Raw genomic sequence first — 20,832 nt, forward strand, 5'->3', positions numbered from 1 at the left:
AACAGTGTAGGAGGGTTCCCCTTTCTCCACATCCTTGCCAGCATTTGTTATTGACTTTTGGATAGTAGCCATTCTGACTGTTGTGTGCTCATTGAGGTTTTGATTTGCATTTCCCTGATGATTAGTGAAGGTGGTGTACCTTTTCATGGGCCTGCTGGCCATCTGTATTGCTGCTTTGGAAAAAATATTTGTTCAGGTCCTCCATCCATTTTTTAATCGAATTATTTATTTTTTGGTGTTGAGGCTTTGAGTTCTTTATGTATTTTGGATGTTAACCCTTATCGGATAAGTCACTTATGAATATATTTTCCCACTATAGGATGCCTTTTTGTTTTGCTGAAGGTGTCCTTTGCCGTACAGAAGTTTTTAGTTTGATGTAGTCCCACTTGTTCATTTTTTATTTTGTTTCCCTTGCCCAAGGAGATACGTCCAGTAAAAAATTGCTCATGCTTATGTTCAAGAGATTTTTGTCTATGTTTTCATCTAAGAGTTTTATGGTTTCATGTCTTACATTTAGGTCTTTGATCCATTTTGAGTTTACTTTTGTGTATGGAGTTAGACAATAATCCAGTTTCATTCTCTTGTGCATGGCTGTCCAGTTTTCCCAACACCAGCTGTTGAAGAGGCTGACTTTCCCCACTGTATATTCATGGCTCCTTTATCATACATTAATTGGCCATACATGTGTGGGGTTATATCTGGACTCTCTAGTTCTATTGAGTGAATCTAATTTTAGCATCTTTTGCGGTGTGGATGATTTCCAAGATCATCAAGTTCAAGGTCCTTTTTAACAGTTCTCTAGATTTATCTCTCTGCTCTTCCATTACACTTTAAGTGTGAAAAAGAAACCAGAAAATCTCCTTAGCTAAATATCCAAGTTCATCATATACTCATGTAAGTTTTTTCCATATAACTATAGGACAAGATGCAGCTGAGTTTCTACCACTGTACATGGATTCCCCTTTTCGGGAATCCTCAGCGCTCACCAGCCATGCTTTTTGTGTCCATATTTCTGTTAACAGTGTGCTTATGTATTTTTTATGTATTTTCTCCATTTGCGCTCCACTTCTGCTGAGTCTTTACTAGCAGAGTTAACATCCATATTTCTACCAGCAATCTGCACAAAGTGGTCTAGGTTTTTTCTATCATAAGTCTTCCAGCCTCTGTCCATTACCCAATTCCAAAGCCTTTTCTACATTTTTAGGTATTTGTTACAGCAGCACTCTACTGTCAGGTACCAATATCTGTATTAGTTTCATACTGCTGCTATAACAAATTACTATGAACTTAATGGCTTAAAACAATAGAAATGTATTATGCTTCTGGATGTCAGAAGTCTGAAATGGGTCTTATGGGACTAAGAGGAAAAAGCAGGGCTGCTTTCCTTCTGGAAGCTCTAGGCAGAATCCTTCCTTGCCTTTTGCAGCTTCTAGAGGATGCCCACATGTTCTTGGCTCAGGGCCACATCGCGCCAACCTCTGCTTCCACAGTTCCAACTCTAGCTCCGCCCCTTAGCCTTCTTGTGATGACATTGGGGTCATTGGGTAATCCAGGATAATTGTCCCCATATCCAGGTCCTTAATTATGCCTGCAAAGTCCCTTTTGCTACATTAGGTAATATATCCACAGGTTTCAGGGATTGGGATGTGGAATCTTTGATGGGGGGCATTTTTCTGCCTGCCACACTACTGTCCAATGAATCCTTGTTGGTGAACAGTATTTCAGGCCCTTGGGTTGGGTGGAAGGGGACAGACATGTGAGTGTTGTTAGGCAAAAGTACTGCCTCTCTTGCTTGTTGAACCAGAGCTAGAAAAGGTTGTTTAATGTTTGGTGATTTTTTTTCCCCACCCAATTACATGAATTACATTATTGTACCCTGCATATAGCATGGACTGATCTAACTAACACAGGGACTTTTCACCTGTACTGACAGTTACTTTGTAGAAATGTGGGTTCAATGACCCCATATCAGCATTTTTATGTGAGATTTTCCAGTTTTTATAACATAATGTAAGTCAGAGTAGGCCAAATTCAGCCTACTGGCCACAAGTTTACAGTTGTCATACGGAGCTCATGCTTGTGGTTAGATAGGTACATAAACTATGGATATACTAATCTGGGAGGTAATAGGGTCACGGTACTACAAAAATGCTGTTAAAATTTACAAGTGGCCAAGAAACACAATATACATGAGGGCTGTTGGCACAAAAAGAAAGCAGGGCAATACCGTTGTCTCTGTTCCCTTACTCATCCAGTCATCAAATCTTCCACACCAGGCCTGGGGTGGGTGTAGGGGTGGAGAAAAAATACAAAATAGGATTCCAGTAGAGTGAGGTGCATAAATCTTAAGTCTGGTGACTTAAAGGCTAATAGATCTTACAAAGTCCTGCAAGCCACTAGCATGGCCCAGCTGACTGTGCATGGGAGTTGGGTAAGGCCACGTCGATGATCTGACTGCAGAGCATGGGGTTTGTTTCTGAAGTAGTCATGAGGACTCTCACATAGATCTCTTCTGAGCATTTTATATGTGGTGTCTCCTTTTCTTAAAGGAGACAGTACTGTAAGGCAAAATTTCCCAATTTCATGGGGAAAAAAATGAGAACAGAAAGGTAAATACTATTATGTCAATTTTGCAGCAAAACCTAAACAGTTGAGTAAGTCCTCTAAGGTGACAGAGCTAATAGATTATGACTCTAGTGTGTCTAAACTGACTCAGGCATAAACAGATGGATTAGCGGCAGGATGTAGGGAGGGTGCTGCAGGCAAAATGAGCAGTATGGACAAAGGATCAGTGTGAACAGAGAAAGGAATGATATTTAGCAGACTGGGGTGGGATAAATGGTATAATCAGGATGCTCTTAGTTTCAAATACCAGTAAGTCTTCTACTGGTTTCAACACTAAAGGGAATTGATTGGTCCATATAACTAATGATTGAGCAATGGGCTCAAGGCAAGGTTCATTCAGCAACTCAGTGATGTCACCAAACACTAAGTCTTATCTCCCCTTGCAGTCCTAAAATGTCTTAACAGCAGCTTCTAGTACATCTGTTCTGACGTGGAGCAGGATGTATTCCATAAAGCACTGCAATCAAGTCCTGAGATCAGCTTGGGTCTTAAGCCACCAATCAATGGAAGCATAGGGAGAGGGGATGGATTGATTAGCTTAACCTAGCTTTCAATCTGCTCCTAAAGCTGGGCATACAGTTCTCTGCCCCAGAACCAGAGGGTTCCCAAGTGGAATTCAGGTAATGGGTATGGAGAATGTATGTTGCAAAGACAATCAACATAGGTAATGCCTCTTGAATCCTGTTATGTATCTGCATCCTACAGTTGGATGTAGTGGATAAGGGTATAGATATTTAAGAAAGTCTCATTTGAGTGAGGAACTGTGGGAGCAGGTTAAATTTATGGTAAAGGTTAAGTTGCTGTAATAAAAGACCCCCAAATGCAGCAGCTTAAATAAGATGACATTTATTTCTCTTTCAGTTTACAGAGCTAGGCGTTCCAGAGCTGAGAGGGGACTCTGGCACCCTCATAAGACTTCCATGTCCAAATTCAAGGTGGCCATTCCCGTAGTCGCCTCTTAGTCGGGAGTGAAGGAAAAGGGCAAGGGGGAAGGCATGTCCATACTTTTCACGGCATCACCGAAGTAGCAGACCTTCCTTTTGTTCAATCCCTACTGGCCGTTATTTAATCACAAACCCACACTTAGTTGCCAGAGAGGTTGGAAGATAGGAGTCTAGCCAGTGGACATATGTCCTTCTGAAACTTTGAAGGATAAAACTTGTTTTTGTCATGGTTCAGGTATGAGATTCCGGTGTCACCTGAGTCTGGTCGGGTCCTTACCGTATGTCAGCTGCTTTCCTGGCTGGCTTTGTGCCTCCTGGCTGCAGCTGCTTGTGCCCACCATTGGTTAGGTCCTCTAGTGAGGAAGACACCATGACTGAAATACCATGTTTGAAAGGGAGAGCTGCTGTACTTGGCTTAATTTGCTACTGGCCCTCACCTGAATTCCACACCACAGTTCATTCGATTGCTAACACCATGTGGGAGTAGCCACCAGAACCATTCCTATCAGTGGCCTCTCCCCCATCTTCGCGGTCCTTGTCTAAGGATTTTCTTATCCCAGCAACGTGCCCATCACACAGACTGACCACACTTCTCTAACCAACGTCATTTTCCAAGGAAATTACCTTTTCTTACCTGGACCTCAAATTTCTTACTTTAAAAGAGGGTGACCTCAAGCACCGGTCAGGCTCTGACAGGCCCCGCGATTCTAGGAGTTCAGAATAAATACAGGCCCTAAGTAAATGGCAGGGAAAGGTGAACTTGTTTAATATGCCCAGCCAGCTCCAGCTCCAGGGGAACACAGACACTCGCTCTGCTCCGCCCAGACAGGCGTTTCAGCGCCCGCTAGTTGGGACTGCATCCTCCCCTCACGGAGCTGCCGGGCCTCTTCCACGCAGGCTGAGTAATGATCCTGTCCAGAGGGCCCAGTCGGTTGTAAGGAGTCAGTTCATTCAGAAGGGATGAGGACGAGTAACTTTCAAATGCTACGGTTGTTCTCATAGCAGAACCAAATAGGACCGGTGGGATGCGTAGCCACAGCAGCCACCTTCTACTAACACTGCTTTGCACGCAGTCGCAGTAGGGCTGCCAGTTTCGGCCAAGCACCAACATAAACGAGAAACTTCGTGGTTGTGATCGCGAGAGCAAGTCCAAGGGCCCGGCTATGAGTCGGAGAACTACGCAAGCGCAATTTTGCCCACGCCTCTATTCTTCCTACGCGCATGTTGATGCAACCTGCAGACCAAGAAAGGCCGCCTACAGGAGCACGCCTGCGTTCCCTTCCGCGTCCCCCGGCTAATCCCCATCTTCACTTCCGGTCCCTCACTTCTGGTCCTTACAATTTATCCTTCCGACGGAAGCATTGGTGGTATGCCAGAATCTTCAGTTCCCCACCAGGTCAGGCTGGCCTGAGGCTTTGAAGCTCCCTGGGCTGGGGCCGCACGGCCCGAGGGCGGCGCCCTCACTCGCACCATGGTAAGTTGGGGGCGTGAGGGAGGAGAGGGCGAGCGGTTGGCCGGTAAGGGCTCGCAGTCCCACCTGGGGCGCTCGTGGCGTAGGGGCTCAGTCGAGCATCCCTGCGAGCTTCAGGCCCCTCGGCTGTAGCAGGTTCTCTTCCTGCCTCGCTTTAGGAAGCTGGAACCTCGGGAGCCGCTTTACCATCTCCGACAGTGTTTTAATCTCGATGAAGTGCTTTATGTTATCCATAGGGAAAACTAAGGCTCAGAGAGACTCGGGACCGGCTCAGAGTCACGGTGCCGGACACGGACCAGAGTGTTTGTCTCCAAATTCCATAGGGGAGATGAACAGTTGTGTGACTATATATATCTGGAATACTTGATTGATGTGTTGCCGGTCTTCCCCACAAGATATGAACTTCACGAGGATAGGGTCTTTTCACCACTATTTCCTTAATGTCTGACACTGCCTGGCACGTTGTCGGTGTTCAGTAAGGAATGAATGAGTACATGGCATCCTGTTACCGCGTGACGTGTAATCTCTGTGGTCTGGCGTGGTTTGTCGGCTTCTTTACTCGAAGCACTCACGACCTGTCAATCTGGGAAGGCACATAGTGCCGGTACAAAGAGGTCCATACATGTTGGCTATCATAATATTTTCATTAAATGAAACTCCCATAAGGACATGACGCTCTAGCAAGGTTATAGAAGACGTATTGGAAGCCATTGTAGAGTGATGAGTACAAGATCCCAAGAATGAGAGGGACCAGGGGGCTAGAAGCAGCCTTTTCTGTGGGAGGATGTGCCCGAAGTACGGCCCTGCTTAGCCCGAGGCTCTTCGTTTCTGAACTCTGACAAGCATGGTGAATTCCCTCTATTCCCTAGCAGGGGAGAAGGATCCCTGGGCCTGGATATTTCTGGCTACAGGAGTTACTGGGTATTTTATGTAGTTGTCACTATCACACATTCATATTTGTGGGCTTCCATCAACCTGGGTATATGCCCTTATCACATTGATTCATTGTTTTAGGGGGATGTTCCTGTGAGGTCCCTCAAAACGAAAAACCATGGTCGGATTCCTGGCACCCAGCATAGTGTTACAGCATGGCATAAACACTGAGAAACACTAAAATATTTAGAGTCGGTAGGCTTTAATGAAATACGTAGGACACAGCCTCACCCTTCAAGATGATGGCCTGCCCTGGGAAAGCCTCTCCATTTTATTCCCTAGTAAATATTATGTTCATTTATCCACCAACTAGCTGCTGAGTTTGTTTTCATGTCTGTTGAAAGGGATGGTCAGAAAGGAGATTTAAACTGAGCTCACTTTTGTTGAGCATCAATAAACTGCATATCTGATGTCTTCATGTATTTATCTCATTAAATCATCATGCCATCTCCGTAAGAGGTATGATCCCTGTAGTAAAGGTGGGGAAACTGAGGCTTAGGGAGACAGCTTCTCAGGGATGGTAAGTGGAGGAGCCAGGAGTAGAATTCAAGTCCCTGCCCTGGCAAGCACTCTTTCTACATATTCTACAACCCAGAAAATGTTCTGTGCTTGACACTGTGTTTCAGGGATAATAGACTTGACACTAGTGTGACAGTCCTTCTGTAAAAGTCACTGTGTGAAAGCCAGTCTTTTCTTCCTCACATTCCACTGGCAGGGAACAGACAGTTGTGATATTGGGAAGAAAATGCAAACGAATAGGTTGGTAGGTATAAACCTCTCGGACAAAGGGTGCAGCCAAGCTGGGAAGAAGGGGTCCTGAAGAACTTTCTGGGATGGTGATGCTCGGTAAATTTTGAAGGATGAATAGCAGTTACCCAGATCCAAGGGGCAGGGACAGGGGAGGAATAAATATTTTAAGTAGAGGGTGCAATGTGAGGAAAATCACAAGATTTGGACACCTTTGGCTTTTGTTGGTGTTTCTATGTTCGTATTACTAATTCAAGCAGGCTGCTTATGACTGTGTCCTTGTGAAACCTCTCTAAAAAGTAAATGGGAAAAGAGTATTTTAAACATAGGCATTTTCTTCCCTTTTCTCTCCTTTTAGGCCCGAAATGCAGAAAAGGCCATGTAAGTATCAACTTGATTTTGTTTTTAAATTTTATATAACTTAACTACCCCCATGGAGATCTCTTTTGTGTTTGGTCCTTTTGGTGTATGTTTCTTTCTCTATGTGTGTTAAACTAGTATTCCAATATTTGCCCGTTTGTTTTCGCTATTAGTGTTTTCTGGCAGCTCCCACAACTCATGCTGGATGAATATCAGTTCGCCTGGGAGGGTGCAGGGGCTGTGAGAGTGACTGCTGGGGTGCCCCATTATATCAGTCTTTTAATATCTGGGTGTGTTGCTCACCACAGTAGCCTGATAAGTAGACTTCCCTACAGTCCTTACATGCAGAGTAAGTAAAATAGATACTTGAGTGTTCAGGAATACAGATGGCCTTATTACTAGCCATGTTCTTTAGGACATGGAAACCCATACTTCTGTGGGTTTCTTAATTGCAAAAAAAAAAAATTTGAATGAATGACATTAAATGTGGTCACGAGCAGGATTTAACGGAGTCTTCTCTATTCCTGGTAGGACGGCGTTAGCAAGATTTCGCCAGGCTCAACTGGAAGAGGGAAAAGTGAAGGTTGGTGTAAATCTTCCTCATGAATTGTAAAGTAGAACAAATGTGGTAAAACTCCCTTTTGAGCAGACTTCAAACTCCTAAGTCTTCCTGTTTCTTGTCTGTGTTTGCTGACACTCTTCAAGTTGAATTCCAGGCATATCTGTAGCTGGGGCAGAGTGATTGATCTGGCTGCTGGTTCTTCTGTGTCCTCTGTGATACAGTGATTGGGTTCCCATGTTATCCCAGCTCTGTATAACATGGAAAAATAGGAAGTAGGGTGTGCTGTGGGGAGCAGCTCCAAGCTGAAACCAGCAAATGGAGATTCAGCCAGGTTAGGGATTGTATGTACCATTCTTTGCAAATATTTAAAAATTTTGCGCACACACACGTTTTTCCTAAATACTAGATAGCCATCATTTCATAAGGTAATATAAATATGCCATGAAATGGATATAACCCTATTTATTTAGCCATTTCTCTTTTACTGAACTTTTAAGTTGTTTCTAGTGGTTCACTGTACTACGTTGAATGTAATGAATGTTTTTCTCTGTAGAGTTGTTTTCTAAGAAGAGATTGTAAAGTGAGGTCTAACACTTGGTGAAGATCATCCAGAACTGAAACTTCCAATGTGTTTAGACTGTGAGACATGTTAGGCCCCAGGCCCAAAGCAGTTGTGAATGCTGCCTAAAACAGAGCTAGTACAGTGGCAGCATGCATATTTTGCTTCTCCTTAGGAACGAAGACCCTTCCTCGCCTCAGAGTGTACTGAGCTGCCCAAAGCTGAGAAGTGGAGACGACAGGTACATTCTGGATGAATCTGATCTTAGTAGAAGTAACAAGTCTCTGACTGCTTCTTATTATCTAAGTGACTCTAACCCAGAATTCTAAGTGTTTTTAATTACCAATTTTGCATTGTATTTTTCCTGTGCTTTCAAACATATTAAAAAATCATGAAAATTTATTACCTTTTATCTTTTTCACAGATCATTGGTGAGATCTCTAAAAAAGTGGCTCAAATTCAAAATGGTAAGCTAGCCTGTCTTTTTAAGTGCTTGATTCTTAAACCCATAATTAGGATTGGGGATTTTCATATCCTCTCTCAATGATCAGTAGAACAAGTGGGTAGAAAATCAGTAAGGACATAGAAGAACTGAACCTACTGTCAGACAGTTTGACCTAGTTGACATTTATAGAACACTCCACCTAACAAAAAAGAAGACACTTTCCTTTTTTTGAGAGCACCAGGAATGTTCACCAAAAGAGAACATATTCTGGGTTATAAAACAAATGTTAGTAAATTAAAAATAATTGAAATCCTGCAAAGTATGTTCTCTGATTGTATCAGAATTAACATAGAAACAATAACAGAAAGACATCTGGAAGATTCCTAAATAGTTGGAAATTAAACAACATACTAATAACCCATGTGTCTAAGAGGAAGCTGCAGTTAGTTTAGAAAATACTTTGAATTGAGTGAAAATGAAAGCAAAATGATAGAATTTAGAGGAAAATTAATTTATGGCACACAGCTAAGTAGTGCTTAGATGAAAACTTAACAGCATTAAAACGTAACAAAATAAGTTCTCAAATCTAAGCTTCTATTCTAAGAAACTGGAAAAGAAGAGCAAATTAAACCCAAATTAAGCAGGATTTTGCTCCTTTAATAGTTGTATAAATGGAACTGCAGGATTGCTTCAGTTTACATTTCTTCAGTTGCTAATGAGGATGAAGTTTTTTTCAAGGACTTTCTTTTCCCTTTTGCTGATGGGAAATCTGTTCATAATCCTTGCCCTTTCATTTATTTGGGTGGTGATGGTTTCTTAAATTAAAGTGAGTATTTTTATATTGCATACCTTTGTAGGTGTTGACCTTCATTTGTAAGGGTATGATGGGTGGTATTTTGAAGAAACAATGTTAACATTTTTGTTTTCTAGCTGGTTTAGGTGAATTCCGAATTCGGGACCTGAATGATGAAATCAACAAACTGCTAAGAGAGAAAGGACACTGGGAGGTCCGGATAAAGGAGCTAGGTGGTCCTGATTATGGAGTAAGTAAGCAGCCACCGCACAGGCTTTTGGGGGTGAGCTAGTGAGCGTTTTTGCAGGCTGAGTAGGTCCCGTCTAGCCTTGTGTCCCTTGCAACTGGAGCCTGCCATGGAATAGGCACTTAAGACATGAAAGAAGGCTTGAGAAGTACCTGTTGATCGTGTGCAGGAAGCATGAAAAGGATGGGTGGGATAATTCTTAAAATTGTCACTGCACTGGCCTCAGGGGACAGGACACCTGTTTACCATTCAGATGTTCTTGAGTAAGCCACTTAATTTCTCTGGGCCTTTCATTCAATATGACCAGGGTCCCTCACATCCTTTTGTGAACTCCTTGGGAATTGGGGAAACCATTGTTAGCTGCTTTACCTGAGGGGACACTCCCTGGGGACACTTCGTTCTTTCCTGTCTTTGGATTCATAAATGCAGTACTCTAGAAAGGTGGTTTCTGGACCATGACGCTATTGTGAAACACACATGCATGCACCCCCCCCACCAATTCTGTATCACAGACCAGTGTACATACAAATATGCTGAAAAAAATACTTAGAATGTATGATGCACTTTGATATTTTCTATTCTGTTCTATTTTGATATTTACAAAATTGATGATTGTGACCCATTTAATTGGTTTCATGACCCACTAATGGGTCTGGACTTTGTTTTACCCGTTGACCCATTTTTGAAGAGATCTACCTCAGGTAATTTGAACCAGTAGTACCTAATCAGTGGGCTGGGACATGTTATGTAGGAAGTGCATGCACTTTTTCTATATGCTGGTCTTCTCACATTTATGAAAGTCTCACACAGAGCCATGATTCTCACTTCAGTACCTGGCATAAAAATGAATGAAGGGGCTCATGTTTCTTGAGCACCTGTTATGTTACAGACACTGCAGTAGGAGTTTTCTCACTTGACCTCTTCCACGGTTCTGGAATGGTGATCACCTCCTGCCCAGCTCCTTTAAGGCAGCGCAGAATTCACTAACTCCCCTAGAAAAGTGACCTCAGAATCATTGTAAATTATTGTGTAAGATAGTCTTAAGTTCTGCCACACAATGTCAGCATTAATGCTTCAATGTATTTCTTTCTAGTTTTTTTTAACATTTAAGAATTTTATTCTCATTTTCTGTGTATAAAAGTAATACATTTAGATTTTCAGTTTCACAATATGAGGAGTTGTGGAAATGAATGGTGGTGATGGTTACATGACATTATGAATGTATTCAATACCACCGAACAGTATATATGAGATGGTTAGTATGGTAAATTTTATGTCACACACAAAAAAGGTAATATGTTATCACCAAGGTCAGAAGAGTATAAAGGAGCAGAACAGCATGTGGTCATAATTGCGTGACCTAGGCGCAACTCCTATCCTTGAATATTTCCTTCCATTGTTTTTCTGTGAATGCCGTAAATGATGACGTACTCACTGTAGGTACAATTTTGGCTCTAGGTTTTGTATTTCTTTTCAAAATGGTAACACTGATTATATAAACAGTATACACACACACACACACACACACACACACACACGTGTGTGTGTATCTATAAATAACATATAAAACACACTTATGCAAAAAATAAAAATAATGTAAAAATTATAAAATTTTTAAAACATATTCTATGTATGATATAGAATTTATTAGTTTCCCACCACCCAAAAACTACTGCTATTGACATTTTCTATTTATCTTTCCAGCATTTTTTTCTCTGCATGTATATGTTTATTTTTACAGACATTGGTTCATAGTCTAAGTATATGCTTTGTTCATTTAACAGTGTATCAGCGTATTTTCATATCAAACATTTATATCATTTTAAAAAGCATTTTTGAGCTATCAAGAGCTGCAAAACTAGTACAGATAATTCTTATATATCTTTTATACAGATTTATCAATTTTTAACATTTTAATTGTGGCAGTTAATCAAGTTTAAGGCATTACCTGTGATAAAATCATTTTATCTAGGTTCATATGCTGGTTCATTGATTTCCACAAAAATGTCTTTTATATATCATTTTCCCTTCTAGCGTAGGACCTCATTGTCCAGGGCCACATACTGCATGTAGTTGTTGACATCATGATTTTTAATGGATAGAATTTCATCTTCTGGATGTATTTCATTTATCTTCTACTGCTTGTCATTTAGGTTGTTTACAATTGTTTCTTTAAGCTTTTGTTGCTTAAGATCATATCGTAAGCATTTTTCAAAGTTAATTGAGTTTCATAAGGGCCATCACTTTTAAGGTATAGAATATATTCTGTTTGTGACTATGCTGTAATTTACTTAAATCATCCTCCTACTGTTAGGCATTTAGGTTGATTTTAGCTTACATTAAAAAATGTACCTAAATGTTCTCCTGTGTCCCCGTGTTTTGCATGTTAAACATTATTATCTTAAAATATATTTGCAAATAGTGGAAATAGGGGGTATCAGGATCAGATCCATTTTCTCTTTCTCCTTCCCAATAAGAAAGTTGGCCCTAAAATGCTGGATCATGAAGGGAAAGAAGTCCCGGGAAATCGAGGTTACAAGTACTTTGGAGCAGCAAAAGATTTGCCTGGTGTTAGAGAGCTGTTTGAAAAAGAACGTAAGTAACTGATTTTGTGGAGGTTTTAGCCTCTCATTGTTGCTCATCATCACACCAGGTGTGCTGTATGCTAGGTGCTCTTCCTACATTGTTTCTTAGCTGCACAACAGTGGTGTCAAATTACTGTCTCCAGATTTTGAATGAGAAACCCTAAGTGCCAGGAGTTGAAGACAGGCTCAGGGCACACAACTGGGGCTAGAAAGTGGACCCGGGATTGACTGATGTCAAAGTCCACAGCTACCCCCATGCCAGTCTCTCAGGCTGAACGAGGAGTTTCCCTACTTGTAGTTGCCCAAAATCATTGGTGTGGGCTCTGAATTTCATTGAAACAGGTTCATGTTTCAGTGACTAATTAGTTGAAAAAACGCTAACTGACGAACAAGTAAAATCATGGGCTGAACTCCAGAAGGTGAATGGAATGGGGACTCCAAGTAGAGAAAAGTGGGGGCTCCAAGGGAATCCAAGCCTGGCGCCTTCCCCTCTCCTCCTTTGCCCCCCTGTGGTCCTGGGGATTCAGCCAAATCTTGGCTTTCCAAAGGCAATCAGAAACCCCTAGTCCTGAGTTTTTGTGTATTTTAATTTGGCCTTTTAGAAAAGTAGCCTAAATACTTTACAGAAAATGTGTGAAAAGCAGAGAAGAATGATACCAGTATTCCCACCACTGTTGGCATTCTGCTCTGTTTCCTCCAGTCGAGTTTTCTATTTGTTTAAAATATAGTTCTACTTTTATTAAGCCCTGCTTATTTTTAAATTCATTATGCCCAAACTAGTTTTGCTTGTGCATTAACAACATCACTTAAAAATAATTCAGAATTTAAATATCATGCTGTTCATTATGAAAGTAACCCAATTCTATTATAGGATAGTTGTCAAAATACAGACAGAAAATCAGAAAAAATCCTCCTACATTTTCACAACTTGTAGGTGATTGCTGATATGTTTCCTTCCAGCTTTTAAAAGGTTAGGGGGGAACTCCTAAATTTGGGTTATGCTGTATTTCTTATTTCTTTTTGGTATTTACATTTTTTTCTAAATTAATTTTCTTCTAGTTGTAGACTTTTTTTTTAAAACAACAAAGTGCAAAAATCAGTCTTAATGAGAATAATTCAAATAGCACAATCTTTTTGGCTCCTTCATCCCTGTGCTCCTGCTAGAGATAACCAGTAACCATTGCTATCTGTTTGTTACATTCCCTTCCAGGTGTTTTTTGTATACTTATATGCTTATTTCATCAGCTAAATTTCATCAGTGTAAGTGACAGATGACTCAACCTCAATTAACTTGAGACAGAAAAGCAAGTTTGTTAGCTCACATAACTGACAAGCCCATGTGTAGTTTGCCTTCAGGAATGGCTGGTCCCAGGTCACATTTCTGCATGTTGCAGTTTGACTCCCACTGTGTGAACTTTTTTCCATCTAGCTCTTCACTCTGATGGCAAGCTGTCCATCATCAATTTATGTTTTGTCATCTCTCAGCAAGAGATTAATTTCCCCCAAAGAGTTCACACAAAATTCCCAGGATTGAGTCTGGTTCACTGATTGGATCATATTCCACCCTTAAACCACTGCCTGTGGCTGAGAAGAATGCAGTGCTCTGAGCCAGCCAGGTTTCAGGCCCCTCCCTGTCCCAGGTGCAGCCAACATGGTCGCAGGACGTGGACTAGGGAGGGCTGGACAGAGCTACTCTTAACCAACAGCAGGTACCAGCACGGGTGGAGGCCTGCCAAAACACAGGCGCCCTCCCGTACCTGTTGTGTTCTGCTGTCCGTTGATGCCTCCCGTTTCTACTTGAAACTCTATTTGTGAATGTGAGGAATTAAAAAGTATAATGGTGTGGATTAACCATACTTTATATAACTGTTCCTCCATTGGCAGACCTTTAGTCATTTCCAGTTTTTCCTAATTTCAAAATTGTTGCTGATGACTGAGAAATACATTAGTTTTTGTTTCCCTGATTATTAATGAAATCGATCATTGAATTCAATTACCAATTGAAAATTTCATACAGATATGAATTTTTTCTTCTAGATTATCAGCCTTTGTTCTTTTGCCAGTCTGTTAGGTTGTCATTTCCCTTTTGGTTTGCAAGAATTAGTTAAGGTTTCTGAATAGTAATCCTTAGTCTGAAGGTATTTTCTTCAGGACTTCTCATTTACCTTTTTTGTTTGTTTATAGTTTCTTTTGTTTATCTATGTACTTATGTTCTCCCAGCATGTTTTTTTCAGTCAGCTTTATGGCATTTCCTGTTTTATTAAAACTCCTTGAAACAGCATTGCACAGGCAGCAGGAGACCCCATCCCACACACATCCTGCAATTTATAACCCTAGATTATTCCAAGTTTTTACTGCTATATAAATAATGCTGTGATGCGTATCTATCTACAAAGCTTTTGTTTTTGTTTTTTAAATTAGGATAGATCCCTTCTAAATGGGCTAATTGGGTCAGAGGTTTCAACGCTGATTAAAAAAGGGTTGTACCACTTATGTGGCCCTGTTACTAGAACAGAGAAGGGCCTATTTTGTTGTATTTTCATGAACACATAGTATGGGGCTGTGTATTGTCAAGGAGAAGTCTTGGGTGTGAGCGTGGTGGGGGCTTAGCCAAGCTGGTGCTGTTTCTTTTAGCTCTTCCTCCCCCAAGAAAGACCCGCGCCGAGCTCATGAAAGCGATAGATTTTGAATACTATGGTTACCTAGATGAAGACGATGGCGTTATTGTGCCTTTGGAACAAGAATATGAAAAGAAACGTAAGTGTGCAGGCCTTTCATTTCATTATAGACTGCTTCTGGTCTCTGTTCTTCCCTTTGAAAATGGGTTTTTAAATAGTGCTTTATGCTAGAAGAGAGTTTTCTTGATTGCTGATGGTCTTCAGAAGCAACAGCTTGCTAGTGACCCAGCCTTCAGTAACTGTGACATAGTTGGCTGTGTTGGGCCAGAAGCAGCGGGTCAGGGACACCACAGGAGTGGCATCTGACCCAGTCCCCGTCCACCAGGAGTTCATTGTCTAGATTCCTTCCCAGATTGGCCTTTCTTGACATCATAACATGCCCACTTAATCAGCTTTTATATCTGCTTTAAACACAGTTAACAGGCTTTCGGTGTCCCCTTCTGGGTGCTTCCTCCACGCCAAGCACGGTGGGCATTGTTTTGAAGCCTCATGACAGCCCTGTGAGGAATAGGTCAGTGCTGATCCCCTGTGGCACAGAGCGAGGGCTCTGGAGGCAGGTGGTGGGCAATCTGAGCTCGTTTCCAGCATGCTGTACTGCTGTGTCTCCATTTCGTGCCAGCATGTCAGGAAGTCACTAAGGTGCTGCCCTGGGAAGGCTCTGAGGATGCCCTCTGAAAAACTGCCTTGTTTTGACTTTAGAGCCAGAGCTGTGGTAAGGCCAGATTACTTCTCAGGTCCGGCTCCTTCCCACCAGGCAGAATGAAGGGTGTGCCTTTCCAGAGACGTCTTGGCCTTGCCCTGCATAGTGTTTAAAACTTGTGTAGAGTCCTGGTTAAATAGCCTCTCCTCTCCTCTGTCTTTAGTCAGAGCTGAATTAGTGGAAAAGTGGAAAGCAGACAGAGAGGCCCGGCTGGCAAGAGGAGAAAAGGAAGAGGAGGAGGAAGAGGAAGAAGAGATCAATATCTATGCTGTCACCGAGGAGGAGGTACTGGGGGACAGTGAGGGTTCCCCAGTGCTGCGGGGTGGTGGGGAGGAGGCCCGTCCTGTGGACAGGGGTCAGGCCCAAAGCCCAGCTCTGCCCCTGCCTCCAGCCGAGGCCTCTGCTTCCTCGCCTGGAGGATGGGTGAAGATCACAGGGAAGGTTCTAGGAAAGAGTGGCTACAAGAGCCCTTTGTAAACTGTGATTTACCCCAAGGATTACTTATTAGAAACAGGCCCTCCTGGATATATTGGAACTGGATTTATAAACCATTTGAAGCCATACACGTTTTAGGCATGACCTCATTGTGTCTTTATCAGTGGCAATGTCAGTAGCTCTTCTTTAATCTTAAACTCCCATTTTGCAGATGGAAACCAGCCCAGAGTAGAGAAAGGACTTAATCAGAGGGTTGCAGTCTGGAATGGGGCAGTGGCCCCTGCCTCTGCAGCACAGCCTCCTAGTTCCCTGCTTTCTTACAGGCCTGGCATGTGCACGCCTTGCTCCCCAGGCAAGTCCTGGGTGGAACTGATCTGCTGGACTGAGAAAGGGGAGGGGAGCTACCCATGCATAGATGATGGGTGAGTCCCCTGAGGAGCTTGCAGTGATGTCACTGGCAAGGAAGCAGGCTCAGAGAGGTTTAGAGACCTGGTCGGTGTCACCCAGGACATAGCAGTCCTGAGGTTCATGCTCAGGTCTGGCAGAGGAGCAGTGGGAACAGTGAAGCATTGAAGGAGGATAGCAGCATGCCCTAGAAAGATTTCCTCTAGGTGCAAATATTCATTTGCTTTGATGTTTGTGTAATTAGTGGCTGCTGTGAGCTGTCCTCATGCCAGTGGCAGGGAAGTGACACTTTGAGCTCACAGTCCAGGGGGAGGCAGTCCAGTAAGTTGAGATTGAGGAAAACATCAGCTTTGGTACCCTCCAGCTGAGATCTGGAAGATGAGGAGTCAACCAAGTGAAGAGGCCTGAGGGGGGAGAGTTCGACCAAATGGCACATGCGCACAGAAGACAGGCCGAGTGGCTGGGGCAGAGTGGGGGCTGGAGAGGGTGCCCCATTCCATGGCGAAGAAGGTTGTCCTTTTCTGTAAGAGCAATGGAAAGCCACCAAAGGATTTTCTTTCAACTTGTTATTTTCAAATAATTATAGATTTACAGGATGTTGCAAACATAGTACAGAGGGTCCTGTATACCTTCACCAGTTTTCCCCATGTTACATCTACATAGTTACAGTATGACATCAAAACTAGGAAACTGACCTGGTGTAATGAGTGTGTAGGATTCTGTCTTTATTACACATAATAGATTTGTGTAACCACAGCTTTGATCAAGATACAGGACTGTCCCTTCTGGGGCTGCCCCTTATAGTCACCACCACCATCCCCTCCCCCGCCCCCCTGCCATCCCTCACCCCTGGTTCCATCTCTGTAATTCTGTCATCTCAAGAATGTTTTACAAATGGAATCAGACCGTATGTCACCTTTGGAGATGGCCTTTACACTCAGTGCAGTGCTCTTGAGATCCAGCCAAGTTGCTGAATTCAAGAACTTACTGCTTTTTATTGCTGAGTAGTTAGTCCATGTAAAGTGCACAAGTGGTAAGTATGCAGGTCAGTGGATTTTCACAAGGTGAACAAATCCATTTAGCAAATGGAACATGAGGCAGTGAAACATGAGCAGCACCCAGAAGCTCCTGCCTGCCGAGGATCATGCTCCTGACCCCTAATAACCCGAAGTTTTACCTGTCTCTGAACTGTGTCTCTATATCAGTGAGATGGTACATGGCCTTTGGTGTCTAATGGGCCTGGGCATTTGTTTGGCGTCCAGTTTGGGGCTGTACCACATATGGCTGCTGTGGTCTCTCTGTGGCAAGCAGTGTTCCTGTTGAGTATACACTGAGGAGTGGGATGACCTGGGGTCAGAGGGCACATACGTGTTTAGCTTCAGATACAGCCGAATAGTTTCCCTAAGTGCTTCTACACTCCTGCCAGCACCTGACAGGTTCCACCAAAGGGAACCAGCCAACTGCACCTGGCAGTGGTGCGGGCTGAGGATGGTGCCAGGCATCCAGCACAGAGACGGGCAGACAGTGGTGCCCACCGCCCCTTGTAGTCCTCATGCTTCAGATTTCCAAGTCCACTCCCTTCCTTAGGTGATTAGTAATCTCTATTGATTCACATGAGCTTCTGAGCTGATCTTTTGTCTCTGTGGTATATTTTCCAAATTTAATTAAAAAAAAAACATACTCACAAGGTTCAAAAACCAAAATGTAAAAGATACCCAACAGAGACTTCCTTTTGCAGCTCTGCCCCATATCCACCTATTTCTCACTGTCACTAGTTCCTGTTTTTTCCTTCCTTCCTAGTGTAAAGCACTTAGCTGTTTTTGGTTCTCAGTGACATGTCTGGGGTGTCTTCCTGTATGAGCACAGAACCTCCTCATTCCTTTTCCCCCCCTTTTAAACAGTGGCGGAGCAGTGCACTTCATAGCAGAGCCACGTGTTTGCCGGCCTCCCACTCATGGGCTCTGCTTGCTCTGTTTGCAGTCTGATGAGGAAGGTGGCCCGGAGAGAGCAGGGGAGGATGGCCAGCAGAAGTTCATCGCCCACGTCCCAGTGCCGTCGCAGCAGGAGGTAGGATGGAAGCTGGTAGCTGCCTTTGCAGGTGGAGTGCCAGGTGCTGGGCCTCACCTGCCCAGGAGACTCCGCAGGGTGCTTTATGGGTTTTCTTTGTACTTGTCTCTGATTGGGCAGCTCTGACTCCTGACCTAAAAACGCTGGTCACTGTGCTCCTCATAACAGGAGCAATCCAGAGAAGGCAGAATTTCATGTGCTTAGAGGCAACGACAAACACAGTGGTTCCCAACGTGTTGTGGGAGAACAGGGTGTTAGAGACGGGCTCCTCCATGGCCTCCTTCCACTGGCTGGGTGCTGCCAGGCCAGGGGGCCTTGCTGGGGAGGGCAGCATGAGCCTTCAGCCTTGCTCTCCACAGATCGAGGAGGCCCTCGTGCGAAGGAAGAAGATGGAACTCCTGCACAAGTATGCCAGCGAGACCCTGCAGGCCCAGAGTGAGGAGGCCAGAAGACTCCTCGGGTATTAGGGCCCATCTGGGCGCTCCTTGGGGTCTACCAGTCTGCTGGAGTCCTTGTCCCCGCTGGTCCTGGGCTCACCCATAGAACTTTGCTGTTCAGGGGCTGCAGGCAGGCCGGTCAACACTGCGAGGCTTCTTGGTCCTTCTCACCGTTAATTTTTCTACTTGCATCTTCGTATCAACTGATCCACAGACCAGAGTCTGCCCTGTGCCTCCCTGTGCCCCTGCAGGCTGTCTGCGTGTTGAACACTTCAGCGGTCGCCTTTGTACAGACCTTTTTCTACTATATGAATCCACTTATTTTTGTCTTGAGTGTATAGAACAGGCTGCTGGATAGTTACCTGTGATTTATTTAGCCTTCTATCATTTGGGGGGAAGGTGATAAATTAGTGACCACCACTCAAAAAGTGCAGTTTTTCTAAAAAGACATATTTGTATCTCCTGAAAAATGAGAAGATGTGTTGACTCTGAGCCCACATCCCACATGTCAACAGCCAACCACAGCTGTCCCTGTGGGCGGGCACTGCTCCCAATCTCTCTGGTCTGGCCAGCCTGCCTCACTCCCTCCTCCCCAGGGGGCCAGGTCACAGAGTCTGCTATTTCTGCTTTATTACTGGTTCTTCAGGGAGCTATTTTTATTAAAGATTTTTATACGAAGGGAAACCTCCATGTCTGTAGCTTGTTCCATGGCTGGCTGTCCTGAGGCGATGGAGAGACCCCTAAACAGCAGCCTGAGTGTGAGAGGGGTGAGCCTAGTTCTGCTAACCTGGGGGCTGAGGTGGGTGGGCAGAGCTCACCATGCCTGGAAGAGGTGATTGGTGAGCACCTGGAGTGTGGGGAGGTGGAGGCGTGAGGTGGGCCCAGCCCCGCCATGCGAGCTGGGTCTGTGCTCTCCAGGGGGAGAACTGGCACAGGATGCAGCCCCCCCAGGCAGTAGTGGGGCCCCCACACCCTGGAGGGGCCCCCCAGAGTGTCAGAGTCAGTGGCAGGCACAGGCGGCTGTCATTTGGGGCAAGGTCCCAGCAAGGCGCTTGGGAACCAGAGGCCCTGCCTGGAGAGGCCCCCACCCGGAGTGGTTCGGCTCCTCAGGCAGGTCAGGGTCTGTCTGCCAGGGAAGCAGCATCGTGGGAAATGGCAGAGCCACGCAGGGCTGGGGATGGCCAGTGTTGGGGACAGAGCGGCCGGGCCTGGACGATGCTGGCCTCTTGGGGAGGCCTGAGGGCAGCAGGGAGCTGAGCAGGGTCGGAGCAAGGGGGTGGCCTGGTTAGTGTGTAGCTTACCCTGGGAGGCTCCCTGCAGTCAGGTGTGGAGACAGGAGGCAGGAGCAGGGCAGGTGGAGGCTGTGTGGGGTGGGCAGGGGCCCAGGGAGGAAGGTGACCAGGGGGGGACTTCTGAGCTGTGGGGATGAGAGGGACGTGAGTGGGACGGGGCGCCTTGTGTCCAGGCTTCCCTGGTCTGAGCCTCAGGGGACACGGGGCCCGGCTCAGACAGGCCTAGTTCTGGGGTTTTCTTCAAAGGGGCACACGTGGGCATGGGGCACACTGGGGCACAGGGCCCTGGGTGAGAGCAGGACACTCAAACAACAGGCATTTCTCCCTGGAAGTGGTAGTTGCTGGCGAGTGCCAGGTGTGTGGGCCATTTGGGATGCCCAGGGCTCTAGGCCCTCCTCATTCAGTCAGTGGAATTGAGGCTTCTACTGCTGGGAATACAGATGGAAACAGGAGCCCACTGTTCCAGCCCATTTACGAAGCTCCTCTCTGCCTGGTTATCGTCTGGTGGCTTCCTGAGATGCAGGCAGGACAGGAATTAGAGTCCTGA

General features: G+C 44.5%; 1 protein-coding gene and 1 long non-coding RNA gene across 2 annotated transcripts; one reads left to right on the top strand and one right to left on the bottom strand.

Annotated features, from left to right (window-relative positions):
- Positions 1–3,455: 3,455 nt before the first annotated feature.
- Positions 3,456–4,335, bottom strand: LOC130684608 (uncharacterized). The gene is made up of 2 exons (XR_008998942.1): positions 4,204–4,335; positions 3,456–3,922 (listed from the first exon to the last, which is right to left on the bottom strand). It is a non-coding gene; the product is annotated as an uncharacterized LOC130684608 (long non-coding RNA).
- Positions 4,336–4,844: 509 nt separating this feature from the next.
- Positions 4,845–19,677, top strand: ISY1 (ISY1 splicing factor homolog). Its single transcript, XM_036911526.2, has 11 exons — positions 4,845–5,043; positions 7,079–7,101; positions 7,612–7,663; positions 8,377–8,442; positions 8,626–8,668; positions 9,577–9,689; positions 12,164–12,281; positions 14,906–15,028; positions 15,813–15,934; positions 18,470–18,556; positions 18,916–19,677. The coding sequence occupies exons 1-11, from the start codon at positions 5,041–5,043 to the stop codon at positions 19,021–19,023; spliced, it is 858 nt and encodes a 285-aa protein (XP_036767421.1). The 5' UTR covers positions 4,845–5,040; the 3' UTR covers positions 19,024–19,677.
- The last annotated feature ends 1,155 nt before the right edge of the window (positions 19,678–20,832 follow it).

This window comes from Manis pentadactyla, chromosome 1 (genome assembly GCF_030020395.1).
Source record: "Manis pentadactyla isolate mManPen7 chromosome 1, mManPen7.hap1, whole genome shotgun sequence".
NCBI lineage: Eukaryota > Metazoa > Chordata > Mammalia > Pholidota > Manidae > Manis > Manis pentadactyla.

Excerpts from the sequence above, each read along its gene's own strand:
- ISY1 (XM_036911526.2), top strand. Across the intron at positions 7,102-7,611 it reads CGAAATGCAGAAAAGGCCAT|GACGGCGTTAGCAAGATTTC; the intron begins GTAAGTATCAAC and ends TATTCCTGGTAG. Across the intron at positions 18,557-18,915 it reads CAGTGCCGTCGCAGCAGGAG|ATCGAGGAGGCCCTCGTGCG; the intron begins GTAGGATGGAAG and ends TGCTCTCCACAG.